At 37.4% G+C, this 20,524-nt stretch overlaps 1 protein-coding gene and 1 pseudogene across 1 annotated transcript; both read right to left on the bottom strand.

Moving 5' to 3' along the window:
* Window positions 1-3,894: 3,894 nt before the first annotated feature.
* Window positions 3,895-6,087, bottom strand: LOC132061481 (tRNA nucleotidyltransferase cca2-like; annotated as a pseudogene).
* Window positions 6,088-6,460: 373 nt separating this feature from the next.
* On the bottom strand, window positions 6,461-12,069 carry LOC132059942 (ATP synthase subunit beta, mitochondrial-like). Its single transcript, XM_059452787.1, has 9 exons — window positions 11,466-12,069; window positions 9,000-9,075; window positions 8,788-8,876; window positions 8,527-8,644; window positions 8,336-8,439; window positions 8,086-8,244; window positions 7,772-7,996; window positions 7,361-7,672; window positions 6,461-6,893 (listed from the first exon to the last, which is right to left on the bottom strand). The coding sequence occupies exons 1-9, from the start codon at window positions 11,913-11,915 to the stop codon at window positions 6,780-6,782; spliced, it is 1,647 nt and encodes a 548-aa protein (XP_059308770.1). The 5' UTR covers window positions 11,916-12,069; the 3' UTR covers window positions 6,461-6,779.
* Between the last annotated feature and the right edge of the window lie 8,455 nt (window positions 12,070-20,524).

The following is a 20,524-nucleotide window of genomic DNA, read 5'->3' as shown; positions in this document are numbered from 1 at the left end:
TTCGTCGAGGACACTCCGATGTTGATTGGCCGAGTCAAGCTCAGCTTTGAGTATATCATTAGCCTCGATCATCTCCCCGAGTTTGGTTCTTAGCTCATCGCACATTCGAGCCCTGTCCTCAGCTTTTTGCTCGAAAACCCTCATTCTCTCTGCATACTTAGCACTCTTGGATTCGAGTCGTCGGTGCCTCTCGGCCAAATTGGTGGCATCAGACTTAACCGAGTCGAGTTCTCCTCGGAGTTGGGAAATGGTGGTTTCGAGCTCGCTCGGCTGGGAAGAGAACCGAGTGTTGTCTCGACTAAGACCGATTTTCTCTTCCTCCGTGCCGATTCCTCTCCGCACAACCCCCCCCCCCCGCTAAATCATCCTTTAGTTAAGGTTCTCAGCCTTCGTTGCATCAAGCTCGGGCTGAAGGTTTGCGAGGGACACTGCTCGGCTCAGCTCATCTTCCTTTATTTGCAAAAGATGCTGGAATTTCTCCGTCTCTTGACCTTGGGCATCCAGCTGGCCTCTAAGGTCATCAACCTCTTGTTGGGCCCGGATGAAGGCCTCGTTAACAAGCACCACACTCTGTCAAAGAAGCAAAGATGTTAAACAAAAAACCAGAAACTCGCATCAAGTTATACAAGGCATGGGTCAAAGGCTTACCCGATTGCCGCGTATGCATGCCTTCGTTAATCGAGGCTCGCCAAGGATTCCTCGACCATTTTCTTTTGTCCGAGTCCGAGACGAGGGCCTTAAGTAGCTTGCCACTCCCACCGGACGAGATAAGAAATTGCAATCTTTAGGAACATGTACTCGCCGATCGGTTCTCCTAGGTTCCACGCTGGTGAGCCGGGAAAGATGCGCACTAGGCTTTCCCTCGCACCGGTTTCGGTGGATCGATTAGCTGCCCTCGTGACCCGAGGGATGGGAAGATGACCAAAACCAGCAGCCTCCCCGATCGCAGGAGGAGTGTCCAAAAATATGTCATCCAAATTATCCGACCTCGGAGCAGTGGGGGTGGTTGGAACAGCACCAGCAGCCTCGGCAGAAGTAGAGGCTTCAAACCCGATGGCGGGGTCCTCGGCAGGCAATGAACCGGTATCCTCCGGTGCTTCAGTACCCGGTGCAAACTCGACTCTTGTCCCAGTTTCAGCAGTCGACTCAGGTCCGGATCTCCGTGGCCTTTGCAGGGGAATCTCCTCGGAAGAGGCTTCACCTGTAATATCAACAAACTCAATAGACCTAAGAGGTGTTAGGTAAAGTATTTCTTCCCCACCTGGTAGCTGAGCCGAAGCGGAGGGTCCTTCCTCGGTTGAAGGGGGTGGAACTGCAATTTCCTCCTCCGGGACCGATTCAAAGGTGGGGGCCACGCCGACCCTACGAATGATCACATCGGACTCTTCTTCATCTCTCAGAGACCGGACGACGCGCCTTGCCCTTTTCCTTGGTTTGTCTCCTTTATCCGAGGTTTTCCTTCGTTTTTGGGCAACAAAGAATAATTGGATGACCGGCCGAATCGAATGCTGGTGTCGGCACGGCTTGCTCTGCTGCAGTCCCGGTCCGGATGCACCGAACCCTTCGGTAAACCTAAAATCGAAGGGGTTATGGATAACGTTCAAATTAAAGAAAGACAGACAGTACGTAATACCCGAACTCAAAGCGGTGTTACCGTGATTTTGAGCAATCCATCGGCCACGAGCCAGGATTCCCCATGTCAACCCTTCGTGTGTATGCCCTGGCCAAGAGCGGCCGACCCACTCGTTCATATGTGGGATGATCGGGGGTATCCATGCCACGGCTATTGAGAAGAAAAGGGGGAACGTAAGCGCGAAGGATTAAATTAAGGAAAATGAGAATAAATAAACGAAGTTGGGATCGAGAAACTTACGGTTGTCATTCCATTTTTCCGGGAAGGGCATGTATTCCTCCAGGATAATATCCGAGGTCCTCACCCGAACGAAGCGCTCTAACCAGCCCCGGTCTCTATCTTCATCCATTTTTTAGAAGATCGGATTCCGGCCTCGCTTGGCTAACTTTATTACGCCTCCCCGGAATCGTCTTGGGGAATAAAGGCGGATCAAATGTGTCATCGTGAAGGGTTTCTTGGCATTGTTGGCCAACAACCGGAGGCAAGCTACCGTCCTCCAGATTATCGGACCAATTTGTGCAAGGGTCACATTATAGGTCCGGCACATCTCCAATACGACCGGATCAATTGCGGGTTCGAGCTTGAGCGTGAAGGGATAAGTGTAAACATATAAAAAACCCTCCCGGTGGTCGGTAATTGATTCATCCGGGCCAGGAGCAAACACTTGCACCGGATGGTTATCCCATCCGCGATCGATCCGGACTCCGATCGAGCTTATCCTCGGTGATGGAAGAGGGATATCGCCTTACGTCATACCCTCTATCCGAAACCAATGAAGGCTTCTTAGCTTCAAACTCTTTATTGAAGTTGGGTTTGATCGGCACTATATCTAAAGTCAGGCTCGGCCACATTTTTTCCCTTCGGCTGAGACACCGGTTCGGCTCCTTGGGAGGAAACCGAGGGAATATCCTGGGAGGTGGTTTCAGTATTGGCAGACATTTGCAATGGGTGAGAGAGGTTAAAAATTTGATAAGGGGAAGAAGATAAGAAGATGGAAGCAGCGAAGTAAAGAAAATGAAGCAAAGTGGAAGGATGAGTAACACTTCAATCAGGGAAGCAACACTTGAGAGGAATGGGTCTTTGCAAACAGATTTAAACAAATAATATGGGTGTTAAAGTGATGAAATCAACAATGGAAAGAAGGATGATGAAGAACTGAAGTTAAGAAATTAAGAAAGTGAGGTAAAAAAGCTGAGAGAGGAGGAAGTAAAATGAAGAAGGAAGGACGTTGAAGGCTATATATATGCATTGGGTTGGGGCGGTTACAAATCCCGACCAATCGGCGAGCGCCACGTGTCCCGTAATTAATGAAGACGTGATTTGAAAGGACGTGCGTAACGGCGGTTGCAGAGCTTGGCCATTCGGGGTGCGACACGTGGCAAACGGCAGAAAGAGGTGACAACTGTTCCCGCCAAAACAAGAAGATAAGAACGAGCCAACGGGATCACCGATTTCGTGAATCATCCACTTCCCGTTACTCCGGCATGACCTTGTCCCGGAAAGTGTGGGGACTATCTGTATACGGTAAAAACCGGACAACGTTTGTCCGGTGAGAACCGGGGGCAATAAAGGAAAGAAGGCAAACAGTAGCGCTTGAGCTGAAGAAGCTTTGATTAAAGTCGTCGTGCCCGGTTCGACCGTAGTAGTTGGTCCGGTATCTCCATGACCGGGTCGACCGTGGCCGTTTGCCCGGTTCAAACATAGCGGAATCAGTCGTGGCCGTTAGTCCGGTTTCTTCATGTCCATTCAGATCGTGGCCGTTGGTCCGGATAATCAGTTATTCGTCCGCCACGTGTGGTAATCTTGTCGCCACCTGCCTCTGACAGTCGTACGGGTGTCAGACCGTACGACCTAACCTTATCCATATTAGGTTTTCTTTATCCTAAAAGGGCTCCATGATGTATAGAAGGCCCATAGAGGAAAACTATAAATAGGGGGCATTCCCTCACTTTTGAGGGTTGGCTTTTCAGATCCAAGAGCTTTGTACTTTGAATATAAAATTCTCTCTCGCTTTGATTTCTTCAGATTTTGGTCCGGTTTACAGCTTAAATAATTCATTGAATCACTCCATTCAAACATTGCACGGAATATATATAAAATCTTAGCTTAAACATATAATCCCCAATATCTTTACCCAGTCATTAGCACACCAACTCATACTTAAGCCATTTCATAAGCAAAATATATACGTATATCTTTTGTTCATCAAAGAATAGATTAAAGTGCCACATATCCTATACCTCATTTACAAATTTAACTTATTATCCGATTTCGGGGTAAAACATAGTTCTTGCTCGTTTGGACCAAGTTTGCTTTCATCCAATCAAGGCATTCATCAGCAGTACCAGAAGGATATGCAAGCTGCCACTGCAGCAATTTATGTTGCCATTCTCCGATATCTGGCCCCCTACTTTTAATCTCCAGAATTATTTCCTTTCCATTCACCAGTGGTTTCATTTCCCAAACCTTCTCTAGACCTTGCTTTGTTATTGCATTCTCTACTGTCTTTAATAATCCGCTTCTCTTCTCCACCTCATCCTTCTCATTCGAGAAGCTTGTAGACGACTCCAAAATATCAACAGGATGCAAAAGCATAGATAGAAGAAGAGCAACGCGCCAAAATTCTTTTATCTCTCTAAGTAGCTGTCCAGTCAATACTCTAAGTTTTAAAGTAATTGGAACATCAATGATATCTCTTTTCCAATCAACTTCTAGGACTTGGATATCTTCTTTAGAAACAAGTGACGGGATTAAGGTGACAAACTTCTTAGCTGCAGTATGCAATCTTATGACGGTCACAGCATCACTGTTCTTCAACTTGAGAGAATCGCGAATAATATAATCGACAACTGGAATCTTTTTCTCTTTATTTCCAGTATAAATGGCCTCACTCAATGGAAGAAATAAAGCAGCAAATAGGCAGAGTCTCTTTTGATCCTTAGAAAATGAGGAACATCCAATTAACTTTAAAAGCCTCCAAGCTGAATCGAAACAATCAACACACGATCTTTCACGTCCCTCGGGAATTGGTGGTATACAAACAGAAGGACGACGAAATACAGTCCAAAATAATCCCAAGTCAGCAATAGAAGCCATTGCTTTGACTGGTTGATTACCTGCAGTGGTGTTCAAGATTTACTATATATACATAAAAAGTAAAAAGTTATTTTTGACTTACATACACAGTAGTATTATTTTCTATATACATTGTACTCCATCTATTCTGTCCCAATTATCTCCTAGCTTCCCGAGAGTCAATTAGACTAATTAAGCTAAATTGGATTAGATCAACTCAATATTTTAAAATTGAAATTTTACATATTCAAAAACAATATGAAAAGTACAAGCTGCAATTCTTCTCATGTTACTATGATGAAAAAATATATATTAAAAACTTGACATTGTTTAAATCTCGAAAACAAGACATGTCACATAAATTGAGACAAAGGGAGTATAATTTTCCGATTAAAGGTGTTTAACTAACCACCCTTACCGTTTATGTACCTTCGCCACTCATCGTTACATATCATAAGATCAATTTCATGTCCTATGCGTTCTCTGCTAATTTTATTCTCAATAGCATCCTTCACTTCTTTATCTGAAGCTGCCTTCTTTAGTTCTTCATCTAACACAAACCCAAACCTTGCACCAAAACGAATTGCTCGTAGTACCCTTAAGGGATCATCCAAAAATGTTCTCATTGGAGGTAGTGGAGTGACAATTTTTTGAGCTTTCAAATCTGCAATGCCCCTTCCTGTAAAATCCTCGATTAACTTGGTTTTAATGTTGTAAAACAAGCTATTAATCGTCAAATCTCTGCGTTCAGCATCCACTTTCGGAATTCCAAAATTCATCGATGGAATACGAGAGTTGTCACTGTATTCTTCTGATCTTAAGTTTACGACATCAATCCATACGTGTTTTCGCCAACACATCCTTGCTGTTTCCAAGTGCTTTGATTGTTCGGGGTTGCATGGTATGAAACAAACGTCTAGGTTTTCCTCCTTTATTTCTGATAAGTATTCATTCACTTTGTTACAGAATTCTAGTCCATGCATGTTGTCCAGAGCAATATCAATGTCATTGCTGGGAATACCTAGAAGCTTATCACGAACCCAACCACCAGCAACACGAATCACTGTTCCGAGATTGAAACGCTCGACGACTTTACAAAGACGTTCGAATATCTCCTCTTCATCCTTCGTTAATCCAATATGGTCCTTCACTTGGACTGACGATGGTGGAGAAGATGCTGATTCTTGATCCACCATGTTGTTACTCCGGCGTAAAACCCTAGCGCTACTGGTGAAAAGTTTGAAGGAATTTGCGTTTTGCTCTCATTGAATAAGCTGAAGCCAAATTTATATACGAATCCTAAACCTTGCTAACCAAGAAAACTTGAGTAAATATGGTATTAGTCTTCTAAATGTATACAGCTTCCAAAAATATTCCATAACAAATTTACACTCTTTACTATATCTCCTATACTCTCCTACGTTCTAATATTGGTACTAGTAATTATTAAAGAATAGACGAAGAAAAATGACAGAACGACAAAATATTGCTGGAAAAAGTGACCTAATAAAACTCCCAAAGCGCGTATAGGAGTCTAGACGCCACACAAAATGATGACGGAACAAGGTTTAACTTAAGCTCAACCATGTTCATGATCGAATTTTTTTTTTTTTTTCAAGTTGTAAATATAATAAATATATTCAAGAAATATAATTTATATCGATTCCAATTTTATTTGCTCCTTTTATACTGAAGCTTTCAGTCTCGAGGGTAAGATGATCACGGTATAAGGAATGATGATAACAACAGGCATGCAGTGAACTCATATTTGGAAAAGAACGCAATTCAGAAGACATTTGATAATTGGGGCATCAAAAAATTCTCAAAAAAAGACATGAAAGTAAAATATACAAGTTCGCCACTTTTACCCCCCTTATGTGACATAACGGAGCAGGGGGCTTGGCGACAACGTCCTTGGCCGCAGCATATCTCTCTATAACAATCCCGCATTGGATATAAGGCAAAAACCAGAATTCTGAACCCCTTGGTCCTCCCAAAAAGAATCCAAAACGTCAGACTAAATTATTTTGGCGAAGAGAACAAAAGAAAGTCACTGATGTTTATAATCTATCTAGGCTGCGGATTCCTTGGCAATCTTCTCTGCCTTGGCAATGACCTCGTCGATACCACCAACCATATAAAACGATTGCTCTGAAAGGTCATCATATTTGCCATCCAACACTCCCTGTCAAAAGATATTAACAGAGCATTGATCAAAACCGGACCAAACAGCAACAAGGTTAACAACCAACAGTGGGGTTGGGGGGAGTTGCGAAGAAATTGAAAGCATTCTTCGGCATCACAACAGCCAGGAAGAAAGTTCAATCACATACAAGAACTGCACATTCTTGTAGGAGTAAAGGGAAGTTGCAGTGCAGGAATAAATTCAGATTAACTTTGTTGAATAGGTTTTACTGCATGTCTGATAACGTGAGACCAACTAACAAATGCAGTAGTTGATCTCATACAGAAGAGAGAGGAAGGTAAAAGGAAGTTCTAGTCACATAGCAGACTAGCAGCACAAAAAAACCTCCATACAACAATTGGATACAACGGACATACAATATCTCATATTTTAAAGTCCAAACAACAAAGTATATAAACTGACAAATAAAAAAAACAAATAAGTTGAAGATTGAGGAGATTTAATACCTGGAAACTGTTAATGCTCTCCTTCAAGTCAACATACTTTCCAGGGGCACCCGTGAAAACTTCAGCGACATGGAAAGGCTGGCTAAGGAACCTTTGGATTTTACGTGCCCGGGCAACAGTCATCTTATCATCTTCACTAAGCTCATCCATACCCAAAATGGCAATAATATCTTGAAGATTCTTGTAGTTTTGAAGAACCTTCTGTACCCCACGAGCAGTATTGTAGTGATCCTCTCCCAAAATGTGAGGTGAGAGCATACGGGATGTAGAATCAAGTGGATCGACAGCAGGGTAGATACCAAGCTCAGAAATCTGGCATCCAAAAGAAATGAAATGACCAAAGTTAAATCAACTCCATCAACCATGAAAGTTAATGAAATAACGGCACCAGATCAAACAATGGCATTATACCTGACGGGACAAGACAGTTGTGGCATCCAAGTGAGCAAAGGTTGTAGCAGGAGCTGGATCTGTCAAGTCATCAGCAGGCACATAAATAGCTTGGACGGATGTAATAGAACCTTTCTTGGTGGTGGTGATACGTTCTTGAAGACCTCCAAGATCCGTAGCCAAAGTTGGTTGATAACCAACAGCAGATGGGATACGACCAAGCAAAGCAGACACTTCTGAGTTAGCCTATTTCAATACAAGATGCACATAGCGCCACGGTCAGGTTTTATAATATAAGCAAAAATTTATACATGGCCTCATAGAGGTAAGCCTACCTGAGTAAACCTGAAAATATTGTCAATAAAGAGAAGCACATCCTGCCCCTCGGCATCTCGGAAGTGCTCAGCCACGGTCAAACCTGTAAGTCCAACACGTGCACGAGCACCAGGGGGCTCATTCATTTGACCATATACAAGGGCACACTTGCTTTCACTCTGAAATAGTTGAGGTCATAATATGTCAGAAACATAAAGGAAAAGCACTATGAGATAAAGATGTAGAGCAAATAATTTTGTTTAAACTAACTTGCTTCTCGCCTAGCTTGATGACACCACTTTCAATCATTTCTCGGTACAAATCATTACCCTCTCGAGTGCGTTCACCAACACCGGCAAAGACAGAGAAACCACCTATATAGTCAAAGCCACTCAACTAATCAGCTTTGCAGTGACTTTTATATGACCTTTACAAGGAGGTAAAAAGAAACCATTCCTAACCATGTGCTTTTGCGACATTGTTAATCAGTTCCATAATAAGCACAGTTTTCCCGACACCAGCACCACCAAACAGCCCAATTTTTCCTCCTCTTTGGTATGGAGCAAGAAGATCAACAACCTGACCGAAAGCACAATAATGATAGAATAGTCATCATTATTAAGTCCAATAAAAAGCAATACCAGAAGAATCAGTAGTGAATGTAGCATTTTGGATTAATGCAAAAATATACTGCCAAAGAAAATAAGAACTGACGCACGTACCTTAATACCAGTGACAAGAATTTGTTGTTCAGTGGCTTGCTCAACAAAGGCAGGAGCTTCACGATGGATTGGCAAAAAGTGATCGGTTGCTGTAACCATTTTACAGATTAAGATGCAACTATCAGAGCCATTCTCATGGATAAATTAGAATTTTTTGATAACGTCCCATGGACAAATAAGAGTATGGCATATCCACAGCAATTATGACTTACTAATTGGGCCTCTCTCATCAATTGCCTCTCCAATGACATTCATGATACGGCCAAGTGTGGATCTACCGACAGGAACCTGTCATCAAAGGGGAAACCATCAAGCTCAAAACAAATTAAATAAGACTAAGCTCAACTAAACATACATAACCTGTTATACAAGGAAAACTTGGACAAGACGGATGGCAGCCAAAATCAAGATACTAGAAACAAAAACAATCGGAAGAGACCATCACAAAGAAGCCAAAGCACAGTCGCCATGCCCCAGCATAAAATTTAAAAGCAAAAACAAAAAAAAATGCAGGGGAACATAGAGTGATGGATTTCTTCTGAAGATAATGAGCAAACATGAGTGATTCACTCCCAAGGTAGTAAACTACTACTGCTAAATGGTACCAAACTCTTTCAAACTGTACACTAAATCATGAGCAAAGATGAATTGTTCAACATCCTGAGTAGTAACCCACTTTCCACTTCAAAGGTACTATCTGTTTCAAAACTCTCACAACAAAGGTAGAAGTTCTATGCAGAAAAAAAAAATTCTTTCACATATAGAATTCAAAAGCATATATTATTATATATACATGTATAACTACACAGCACTGCGGTACTGAGAAACAGTATGGTTTTGGTTGTTACTGATGTTTTTATTTTGGCAAACTTTTCATCTTTATTGAAATTTAAACGAAGATGCAATGTGCCAAATGGAAAGGAATGAACACCCCAACTAATTTGGGATTGAAGTATGATAAATTGATCATTGATTTACTCGTCCTAAACAGAGAGTTGATTTCTTAGACGGTCGGATCAAGAAGAAAGGTGACTTTCTGAGATAATAATTACTCTCCTCTGTCGCAATTTATATGTTACTCTTTCCTTTTTAGTCAGACCCAAAAAGAATAACACATTTCTATATTTAGCAACCATTTAACTCTAAAGTTCTCATTTTTCCTTTAATGAAATGATTTCTGGCCAAAATTTATTTGGCTTGTTTTAGACCAGAAGATTCAAAAGTCTTCCATTTTTTCTTAAAGTTCGTGCCCACCCTCATATATTGGAACGTAGGGAGTATTAGTCGAGTGACCATCTGGAAATCAACCGCCTGAACAGATATCTACAACATTAGATGATTCAACCGAATTACAGTATTAAGGACTACAATAAACTACAGATCTCGTACATTAAGACCTAAAAGCACTTTCAATCAATGTATAATACATAAAGCTCCTACAACGTTTAACAAATGCAACTTTTAAACAAGTAAAGTGCAAATCTGTGAAACTGGAAAAAAAACCAAGGAGCATTTGAATTTTGTTTTTTCCCCTTTTTTGCTTTTATTCCAACTTTTTTGGTGAATAATTTGGAAGTTCTTGTTTTTACCATATCAATCAATTTAATCTGTAGAGGAAAAAAAACAATTAAATAGTTTTATCATAGTCCTTAAAACTGCAATAGTTTAAAAAAAAAAAAAAAAAACTAGTAAATCGTTTTATTATAGTCCTTACACTGCAATTTCGTAACATTAGATGATTCAACCAAATTGTAGTTTTAATGACTATAACAAAACAAGAGAAAATTACACTATATGTTCATTGGGGCAACAATGCTACCAAAATTGACCCATTTTTTTAATTCTTACAAAAAGTGACCAAACTTCTCTCTCTCTCTCTCTCTGCGCCTTTGTGTATATGATGGTATAAGGGTCTGTATATGTTTGAATATGTCTGTATCTGTTTGTAAGTTTTGGGCTATTTTTCGTAATGTAAGTTTTGGGCTATTTTTTTGCAATGTAAGTGACCAACTTGTATATTTCTGAAATTTTCCCATAAAACAATTTACTTGTTCTAAGTAGAAATCTATAACATTAGATGATTCAATCAAACTGCAGTTTAAGGACTACAATAAAACTACAGATCTCGTGCATTAAGATCTAAAAGCACTTTCAATCAATGTACAACATATAAAGCTCCTACAAATTTTAAAAATGCAACTTTTTAAGCAAGTAAAGCACAAAACTATGAAACTGAAAAAAAAAACAGAAAGGAAAATTCTGATCACTCATGGTAATAGGGAAATTTTCAAAAATATACAGCCCAACATAAAATATTACGCCAAGTAGCCTTATTTTCAGTTTAGACAGCACTATACCTGAGGGGGGAAGCATTATACATAATGTACCAACCTTGTATAATAGTGTATAAAAGATTATACACAAATATGGACTAAACCAGGTAATAAACTCAAAATATGGGTTACGTGGCGTAAATCTAGCGTAATTTTTCCCAATAAAACTACAGATCTCGTGTATTAAAAATCTGAAAGCACTTTCCATCAAATGTATAATATATACAGCTCCAACAACGTTATTATTTAACATTTGACCCTTAAGCATCCCATCTTGCACGAGAAAAAATGCAACTTTTAAACAAGCACAGCACAAAAATCTATGAATTGTGATGATTCACTCACAGTAATAGGAGAACCAGTATTAAGCACACGTTGACCACGAACAAGTCCTTCAGTACCATCCATAGCAATAGTCCTAACCATATTTTCCCCTAAATGTTGTGCAACTTCAAGTACAAGCCTGATCTGATTATCCATCACTTCTAACGCCGTCAATATTGGCGGCAATCCTTCATCGAATCTCACATCAACAACCGCACCAATAACCTGACACACTTTCCCTATCGCACCTTCACCTGTAAACTCATCCGTTATTTTGCCGCTCGGCTCGGCGGTCTTCGGCGTTGGCGGCGTTGACGGCGGCGGCTTAGCTGATGCGGCGGAGGTAGCGTAAGTTACGGCACGGTTTAGGAGGAAGCCTGTAGGGGAGGCGCGTGGAGCGCGTGAGATGGAGTTGGAGAGTGAGGATCGGGATGAACGGAGGAGAGAGGCGAGGAGCCTCCGAGAAGCCATTTTTGGTTAGAGAGAGAGAGGTGTTTTGGAGAGAGGAAAGTGACTGCTAGGGTTTGTGGGAAATGTGATTTATCAAGAGAGCCTACTGTGTGTGTGAGAGAGAGAGAGAGAGAGATCCGTTTACTGCTCTGGAAAACCGAGGAGCATTTGAATTTTTTTTTTTTCGCTTTTATTCGGATTCCAACTTTTTTGGTGAATAATTTCTAAGGTGTTACGTCAATAAATTACATATCCCTATATTCCTTTTATAAATTGATGCATGTGATTACATGCGGTTAATAACAAACTTTCACATACGCATAATTTTAAAAAGACTCACTTTCAAAAAATCAATAATTGTAGTAACTAGCTATTGTTTAATATAATCATTCCATATGGTACGGCCAATCACTTCATGTCGAATATAAGGCTTTTTTTAACAAAATATAAACTTATAGGTCAAGTTTTATATTTTAGAAAATTTGAAATCCCAAATCATACATTTTTGGAAAATTTGGAGTTTGAAATCATGATATGAAGTTGAAGTTGAGAATTTTGTTCAAATTGCATGAACAAACATTGATTTGAAATCAAAATATGCAATCATGATTTCATATCGCATGGCCAAACGCCTACTAAATTAATCAATTTAAGAGGAAAATGTTTTTCAGGAAAATAATTGGGTTTCTTACTTTTTCCTTGTGTTCGGTACGTAAGCAAAAAATATTATCCTAAAAGCATTTGCATATAATCTAAACAAATAGTACTATGGAAGGTGGAGGTGGGGTGCAAGGGGTAGGGATGTGAGGTGGTGAGATTAGGGAATACGGGGGTAGGGGTGAAGATGAGGTGTGTTGGAGGGTGGAGAAGAAACAATAAATGTGAATGTCACCTATGGAACTTGCTTTCCTTACTTCCACTGGTGAAGTCATTTTCTGTTGAGTCCTTTAACGTAAGAATTTCTTACATTAAAGGTCCCATTAAAACTAGGGCAGAACCTTCATTTTCAAACTTCTCCATTCGTCATCTCCTTCATTTTCACTCTTTTTCATACTTTGGCCTCCAATTAAGTCATGTCTCAAGACGCCAGTACGTCAATGTATGTTATAGAACACGACGTTTGTAAGTGCGATCTACACTGCCAGCTCATAACATCAATCTGGGCCGTCGTTTTTGGAGTTGGAAAGTGCTCGAAGTAAATTTTTTTGCAACTTTTTATGGAGCTTTTATCACATTGTCTACATATTTTACTTTTAAAAACTGAATTTTTATTTGTTATTTTTATAGGCAAATTGCAAATATTTTCAGCGGGAAAATGAAGTTCTCGTGGATAAAACGGTGACGGCGAAGTTAAAAGCTTCCGATTGATATAGATATTGCGACTTCATGAAGCAATAGAGATATCTGCCTTTGGTAATTCGCCTTCCTTCTTTTCTACCTCAAGAAAGAACTTGTATATTATGCATCGCGCACAGAGAATCATAGCAGCAAGGAAAGCAAATACCCATGCTTTCAAGGCATAATAAAAAGTGATGTAGTTAGATTCATGACTAATGTCATGAATAAAAACACCATTGTCTCGCAACATGCGCATAAAGCTCTAAAATTGTCTAGGTATACTACATTTGTCCAATTCCGAGGGCCAGAAAGCAGAGAATAGCATCCTAAGAGAAGGATGCTAGATGTAATGGCAATATAATCACTTTGTTGTCTTAGGTGGAACAAAGGATTTGCTCTATGAAAGATAACAAATAAAGAAATCTAGAAATATGTAGAAGAAATCAATATCAAGTTAGATATATTTGAAAAATTAAATTACTTTGACAAAGAAAGAAGGAATAACTAACAAGGAAAAAATGAATAAATACCTCGGAGAGAAGTATGCCTGCACATACAAAAAGAAGCACCCGAAGAAAGTGTAGTTCAAGAATGTAAGTCTAGCCAACCCAGTTCGAATTGCACCAGTAGGAACAAAGCTAGAAAGGGAGTGTGATAGGTATACCCGATAGACTGAGAATTTAGGCCCGAAAAATATGGCAGAGTCTAAACCTAAAACTCGCTGAAAAATTTGTGCTGGTACATTAATCACCAAAACTGGTGAGTGTTGCAGCTTCTTTTAGGACTTTCTATCTTCATTATCAATCAGGTGAGTTAACTGTCAGTTTCGGCTTTTGCTCCAGATTTTCGTATCCTTCCGATGGCTACTTCTGCTTCCTCCATTCGCCTTTGCCTAATGAGAAACTATGGGGCTCTCATTAAATATAACTAATAGTAGAAGCACCGGAGAGGCTAAAATGCTACACCTAACAAAACTCCATTGCCATCTATTTAAGAAATTGCGGGACGGCCTTAATTTATAGCTTTGTCAGAATGCTTCCACATATGAGCATGTAGAAGAAAGGAAACAACGTACAGTCTCAAGCATCTCCTGTATTAATCTCTTAGGATATGATGGGAATTACCTGAACCAGTATTAATTGCGTTGATACGTTGAAAAAAAAAATACTTATAAGACATGAAATTGAACATATACGCAAGAAGATCGTAGAATGATCAACCTAATAGAGGAATCATACGCCGCATCCAATAATTGTTAAGCTGTGAATTCTAAAATATGATTAGAAAATCAAGCCGCCAGTAGACTTCCAAGAAGTGCAAGTACCAATTCACAAATAAGGACCGGCTGGTGGTCACAAGAACGAACTAATCTATATGACGCGCATATAAATACAAGGGTGGGGAGGGGAACAACGTTCACGAAGAGAAGGAGCAAGATATTGATATAAGCACAAAAATTATTTGGCTGGTTTTTACTTCTGTTGTGAACTCCTTTTCGAAAACTTGAGGACAATTCTCGCTACACCAATAATGCCACCTAAACCACAATAATAGAAGAAATTATTTAGATTTTAGATGTTCACTTTCGTTGTTAGTTGGAGATATTAATCAGGGAATTAAATTTTGCAGATCTGTTGAACAAACACTTTGCTTTTGTCGTGATATACCAATTTTGAAAGAATATTCAAGATTGTCAAAAGATGGATTCTAAAAAATTTATGCTTCCCCAACATGACATTGGAAAGTATTTGAGAATGGTAGATGAGTTTGGAAGGTATTATTGAAACTAATTTAAATCTGAGGCTGAGTCTTGCTGTAATTTTTGCAATTTGAGTTTTGGGGTTTAGTAGTTTCTATTTGTGTTATCCAATTTGAGTCAGTGTTAGTTACTTGTATATATTAAATGTAAATGTCGCAACATCTTAAGATTAGAAATATGTTGAATTATTTGTCTATAGGTTCTTTTTCGTTCCCAATGATTAAAACTCTAAAAATTAAAGACAAAGTCAAAAGATGCACGTCATTAGCACGCGACCTCTTTCTATAAGATATTCAATGTTCTATCATAGAATGCACGTCAATAGCACAAAAAGATGAAGCCCGAACGTGTCTATCAATATGACACTTATATAGATAGAAGCACATAGAGAAGAACAATGTTCACGAAGAGATGCAAGATGTTAATATAAAAGTATCTAATGCATTCATAAATATTATTAAGTTCCGTCTGAAGTTAACTTTTTATTATTAAATACAAATCATAAGATGCACGTCAATCGCACGAATCAAAAGAGTCAATAGCACGAATAAAATGATTCATATCAATTGATTCTCCATCTCTGTTTCTACTCCTCCAAGAATTTATATATTAAGATCCACCGCATAATAGAGCCACAAAGTTACTGGCCGAAGTGTCATGTAAAAATATTGAATGAGATTTGATTTTGGCTGCTACCTCAAATAAAGTAGCAGCAAGGAGAGCAAATACCCAGGCTTTCAAGGCACAAATAAGAAACAGTGTAGCTAAATTCATGACTAGTGTCATGAATAAAAACACAGTTATCTCGCAGCATGCATCTAAAGCTCTAATATCGTCTGGGTATGTTGTCTCCGTTCAATCCCAAGGGCCAGAAAGTAAAGAATGACATCCTATGAGGAGGATGCTAGATGCAAGAGCAATGTAGTCACTTCGTTGCCTTAGGTGGAACAGAGAATTTGCTCTATGAAAGATACCAAACAAAGAAATCTAGAAATATTGGAAAAAATCGATATCAAGTTAAATATATTTGACAAATTCAATTACTTCGACAAAGAAAGAAGGAAAAACTGACAAAGAAAAGAAATGAATAAATACCTTGTAGAGAAGCATGCCTTCAAATGCAAAAAGAAGAGTTCTTCGTCGCCCGAAGAAAGTGTAGCTCAAGAATGTAAGTCCAGCCACTCTATTTCGAGTTGCACCAGCGAGAAACAAAGCTAGAAATGCGATGTGATAGGTATATCTGAAGATTCTGAGAACGTAGGCCCGGAAGTATGAAAGTCCCTAAGACTAGTTGAAAAATTTACGCATCTACATTAATCACCAAAACTAGTGTGGCAACTTCTTTCAGGGTGGCCCGTGTCTTCATTATCTATCAGGTGAGCCAACTGCTGAAGCTCAGCTTCTGCTCCAGATTTCCGTATTCTTTCTGTTCAATTTTATTTATGTACATGTGTTGTAAATTTAATTAAGTTACTTTGTATGAAATTGCAGAAAAATGGGTTAGATACTATTTAAAGAATTTGGAGAAATTGTTTTTCCGAATATAAATGGATTGCAGTACACAAAGATTAGCTTTATTGTGAACATGGAATACTTTTATCATATCAAATTGAGGATCAAATGAGATAAAAAAATTCAACAGTCTGACATAAAATTTCATAATTTGTACTTAAATTTTTATTAATATTTTATTTCTCCAAATAAAAGCTATATTTTTAGTTAGGGAAAATACACAAATACCCCCCAACGTATACTCGGATTAATTATGACGCACCCAACCTTTGCAGGCGACCTATAACCCCCCCCCCCCCCCCCGCCTTATTTTTTCGTATTTTTGTACTTTTCTACCGACGTGGCACAAAAAATATTTGATGCCCAGTTGCACAGTAGATAGCGTTGCACACGCTCCGCCACATTGGTGCCACGTCTTATTCTTCTTCTTCATTTCAAGAAATCAGTCAACCCATTTTCCTTCATTAATACACACATATTCAATTTCGTCATCAATCATAAAAAGCTTATTTTCAAGAAATCAACCAACCCATATTCTTCCTCCATTGACACACACACATTCAACCCATTTTCTTCCTCCATTAACACACACATTCAACCCATTTTCTTCCTCCATTAATATACACACATTCAATTTCATCATCAATCATACATATCTTTTCAAGAAATCAACCAACCCATTTTCTTCCTCCATTAACACACACACATTCAACCAATTTTCTTCCTCCATTAACACACACACACATTGAAGGGCAACCAGTCCATTTGAAGGGCAGTTCGTGCAATTTCTTCATTGTTTATTTCTTCTCAATGAAGGGCAGTTCGTGCAATAACCATTTTTGAGCAACCAGTCCATTAGAAGGGCAGTTCGTGCAATTTCTTCGTACCTGTTAAAAGTCCATTTGAAGGGCAGTTCGTGCAATTTCTTCATTATTTATTTTGAAGAAATAAAGTAAACTAATATTTGTGGCAGTTCATGCAATTTCTTCATTGTTTATTTGAGAAAATAGTCAAATGCCCCCTCAGCTTAATGAAAGAAGAAAATGGGTTGGTTGATTTCTTAAAAAGATATTTATGATTGATGATGAAATTGAATGTGTGAGTGTTAATGGAGGAAAAAAATGGGTTGAATGTGTGTGTGTTTATGGAGGAAGAAAATGGGTTGAATGTGTGTGTGTGTTAATGGAGGAAGAATATGGGTTGGTTGATTTCTTGAAAATAAGCTTTTTATGATTGATGATGAAATTGAATGCGTGTGTTAATGGAGGAAAATAGGTTGATTGATTTCTTGAAATGAAGAAGAAGAAGAATAAGAAGAAGTAGAAGAAGAAGAAGAAGAAGAAGAAGAAGAAGAAGAAGAAGATGTGGTAGTGACGTGGCGCCAATGTGGCGGAGAGTGTGCAACACTCTCCACTGTGCGACTGGGCAACAAATTTTTTTGTGCCACGTCAGCCGAAAAAAGGTACAAAAATACAGAAAAAATAAGGCCAGGGGGGTAATAGGTCGCCTGCAAAGGTTGGGTGCGTTATAATTTATCCGAGTATACGGGGGGACCCGGGGGGGGAGGGGGGGGGAGGTTATTTGTGTATTTTCCCTTTTAGTTACATCAATTTTAGACTTTCAATTTTTGCATTTTGTGTATGAAAAGTTTGATGAACATATCTTTTGGTATTTATTGCTTATTTAATAATGATATATTCAATTTTTGTTGAGCAGAGTTGTTGTATGCGGGTACTACGAGGTCCATGACTTTCCTTTCTTGATAACAATTAACATTCTTTCTTCCATTTTGATCTCCTAGTAATTGCTATTTTTATTTTGAGATCGACATTTTTTTTTCTTCTCTATTTAATTTTTTGGTGAAAACGTAAGCTATTACACATTTCTTAAGCTAACAAACTTATTTTTTCATATTAGTGATTTTTTCATTTATCAATTACCATTTCTTTTAAATTTCAGCAGTCTTTAAATATAGGTTGTATAAATACTATTTGCACTAATAATAAAAAATATTTACAAAACATTGGCATGAACATTTTGCCTTATATTAATTTCTGCATCTTAAATTTTATCATTTTGTATGTGGAAGATATAATGAGCACATTATTTGATATTTGTTTTTTATTTATTGGTAATAATTCCTTCCCTTTAAGTTTCAATTTCAACGAATTTTATTTTCATTTTAGGTTTTCTTTTTTCCTGATTCTTTGTTCCTTTTTTTGTTTTGGTGAAGCGTACCTGGCACCCCTCTTAAAGCAACAAGATTTATTTCTTCTCCTTTTCTTGTGAACTTTCTCTTTTTTCATTTTTTTTTATTTCAAAGAATCTCTTAATATACTTACTAATAATTTTATTAGAATAATTAATATAATCTATGAATAATAATTATGTAGGAATAAAAGGCGAGAGATTATATAATTTAATTCTAAAAGTCTCCAATTATGAACAAATACGTGGTATATCAATTTGATACAGTTAGAGAACATTTATACGATAATAAGTACTACTAATAGATTTCATAATTAAGATTGGCTTTACATATTCTAGCATTGTATGATTAAGGTTAGTGTTACCATTTTTAGTGCCATCCCGTTCTTCATGTTAATAGTTTCCTTTCAAGTTTGAAAATAATCACGAATTGTGCATTTTTTATTCACCTAGGTGGTTTTGAAAGTGGGAAGTTCCTACTTATAAAGTTGAATTGTACATGTGTACCAAAAAACCACAAAAAATTCAATGTCCTTTTTAACTTTTAGTTAAATTAAATACTACTACTATATCTAACAATATTTTTATACGAAAATATCAAATATATCTTTTACATTTTTCTGTGCAAAATTGTCCAACTCTCATAAGAATATCTTGGTTGTTATTCGAAAATACAGTAGTAGGCAGACAACAATCAGTCGAAAAATAACAGTAGGGCTAGGACACATGTTGTGCACGTCGTACCCATATCTAAGTCCATAAAATATTCTAAGATACTAAATTAAGTATTAAGATCATAGTCAACAAAAGAAGAAAAAAGTCGACAAAAGAAGTTCTCTTTGTAAATAAATTACTAGTACTCATCTAAGCCTGTTAACCGGTCGCAACCGGCCCGGACCGGCAACCGGTTAGAAAATCGGCCGGTTTCCGATCAAAAAACAGGAATCGGCCACCGGTTACCGGTTAACCGGGTGGAAAGTTGGAAACCAGAACCGGCCGGTTAAAACGTAAAAAAAAGCCTCTTTTTTGTTTTTATTTTTTGTAAAGTATATTTATATTATAATATTTCTTAGTATATTGTAGGTATATTTATATATGTTATATAAGTTTATAACTAAAGTTTATATATTTACTAACTATATATATATATATATATATATATATATATATATATATATATATATATATATATTAGTTATATGCTTAAATTATAACTTTCTATTTATAACTTAAGTATATTTATACTAAATATACCTAAAATATACTAAGAACATACTTATAATATAAATATACTTAAGTTATAAAATAGAAATTTATAAACTTAGAAAAAACTTAACTTATAAATAACTTAATTTATAATACATATAACTTAATATATATATATTATAAGTTTTCTAAGTTATTTATATATATGTATAAATAGAAAGTTATATGTATTATAACTTAAGTTATTTATAAGTTAAGTTTTTTTTAAGTTTATAACTTTCTATTTATAGCTTAAGTATATTTATACTAGATATACCTAAAAGATACTAAGAATATACTTATAATATAAATATACTTAAGTTATAAAATAGAAATTTATAAACTTAGAAAAAAACTTAACTTATATGCTTAGCTACTTATAATATGTATTATAACTTAAGTTATTTTTCCAAGTATATAAATTTCTATTTTTTAAGTCAAGTAGATGTATATTATAAGTATATTCTTAGTATATTTTAGGTAACTTAAGTATATTTATACTAGATATACCTAAAATATACTAAGAATATACTTATAATATAAATATACTTAAGTTATAAAATAGAAA

Source organism: Lycium ferocissimum, chromosome 6, assembly GCF_029784015.1.
Source record: "Lycium ferocissimum isolate CSIRO_LF1 chromosome 6, AGI_CSIRO_Lferr_CH_V1, whole genome shotgun sequence".
Classification (NCBI taxonomy): domain Eukaryota; kingdom Viridiplantae; phylum Streptophyta; class Magnoliopsida; order Solanales; family Solanaceae; genus Lycium; species Lycium ferocissimum.
The sequence above is the reverse complement of the archived record's forward strand: the minus strand, read 5'-3'. Positions and strand labels throughout refer to the sequence as shown.

Excerpts from the sequence above, each read along its gene's own strand:
- LOC132059942 (XM_059452787.1), bottom strand. The coding sequence starts at position 11,915 with ATGGCTTCTCGGAGGCTCCTCGCCTCTCTCCTCCGTTCATCCCGATCC. Across the intron at positions 9,076-11,465 it reads ATACTGGTTCTCCTATTACT|GTTCCTGTCGGTAGATCCAC; the intron begins GTGAGTGAATCA and ends CTTTGATGACAG. Across the intron at positions 8,440-8,526 it reads CAATGTCGCAAAAGCACATG|GTGGTTTCTCTGTCTTTGCC; the intron begins GTTAGGAATGGT and ends TTGACTATATAG.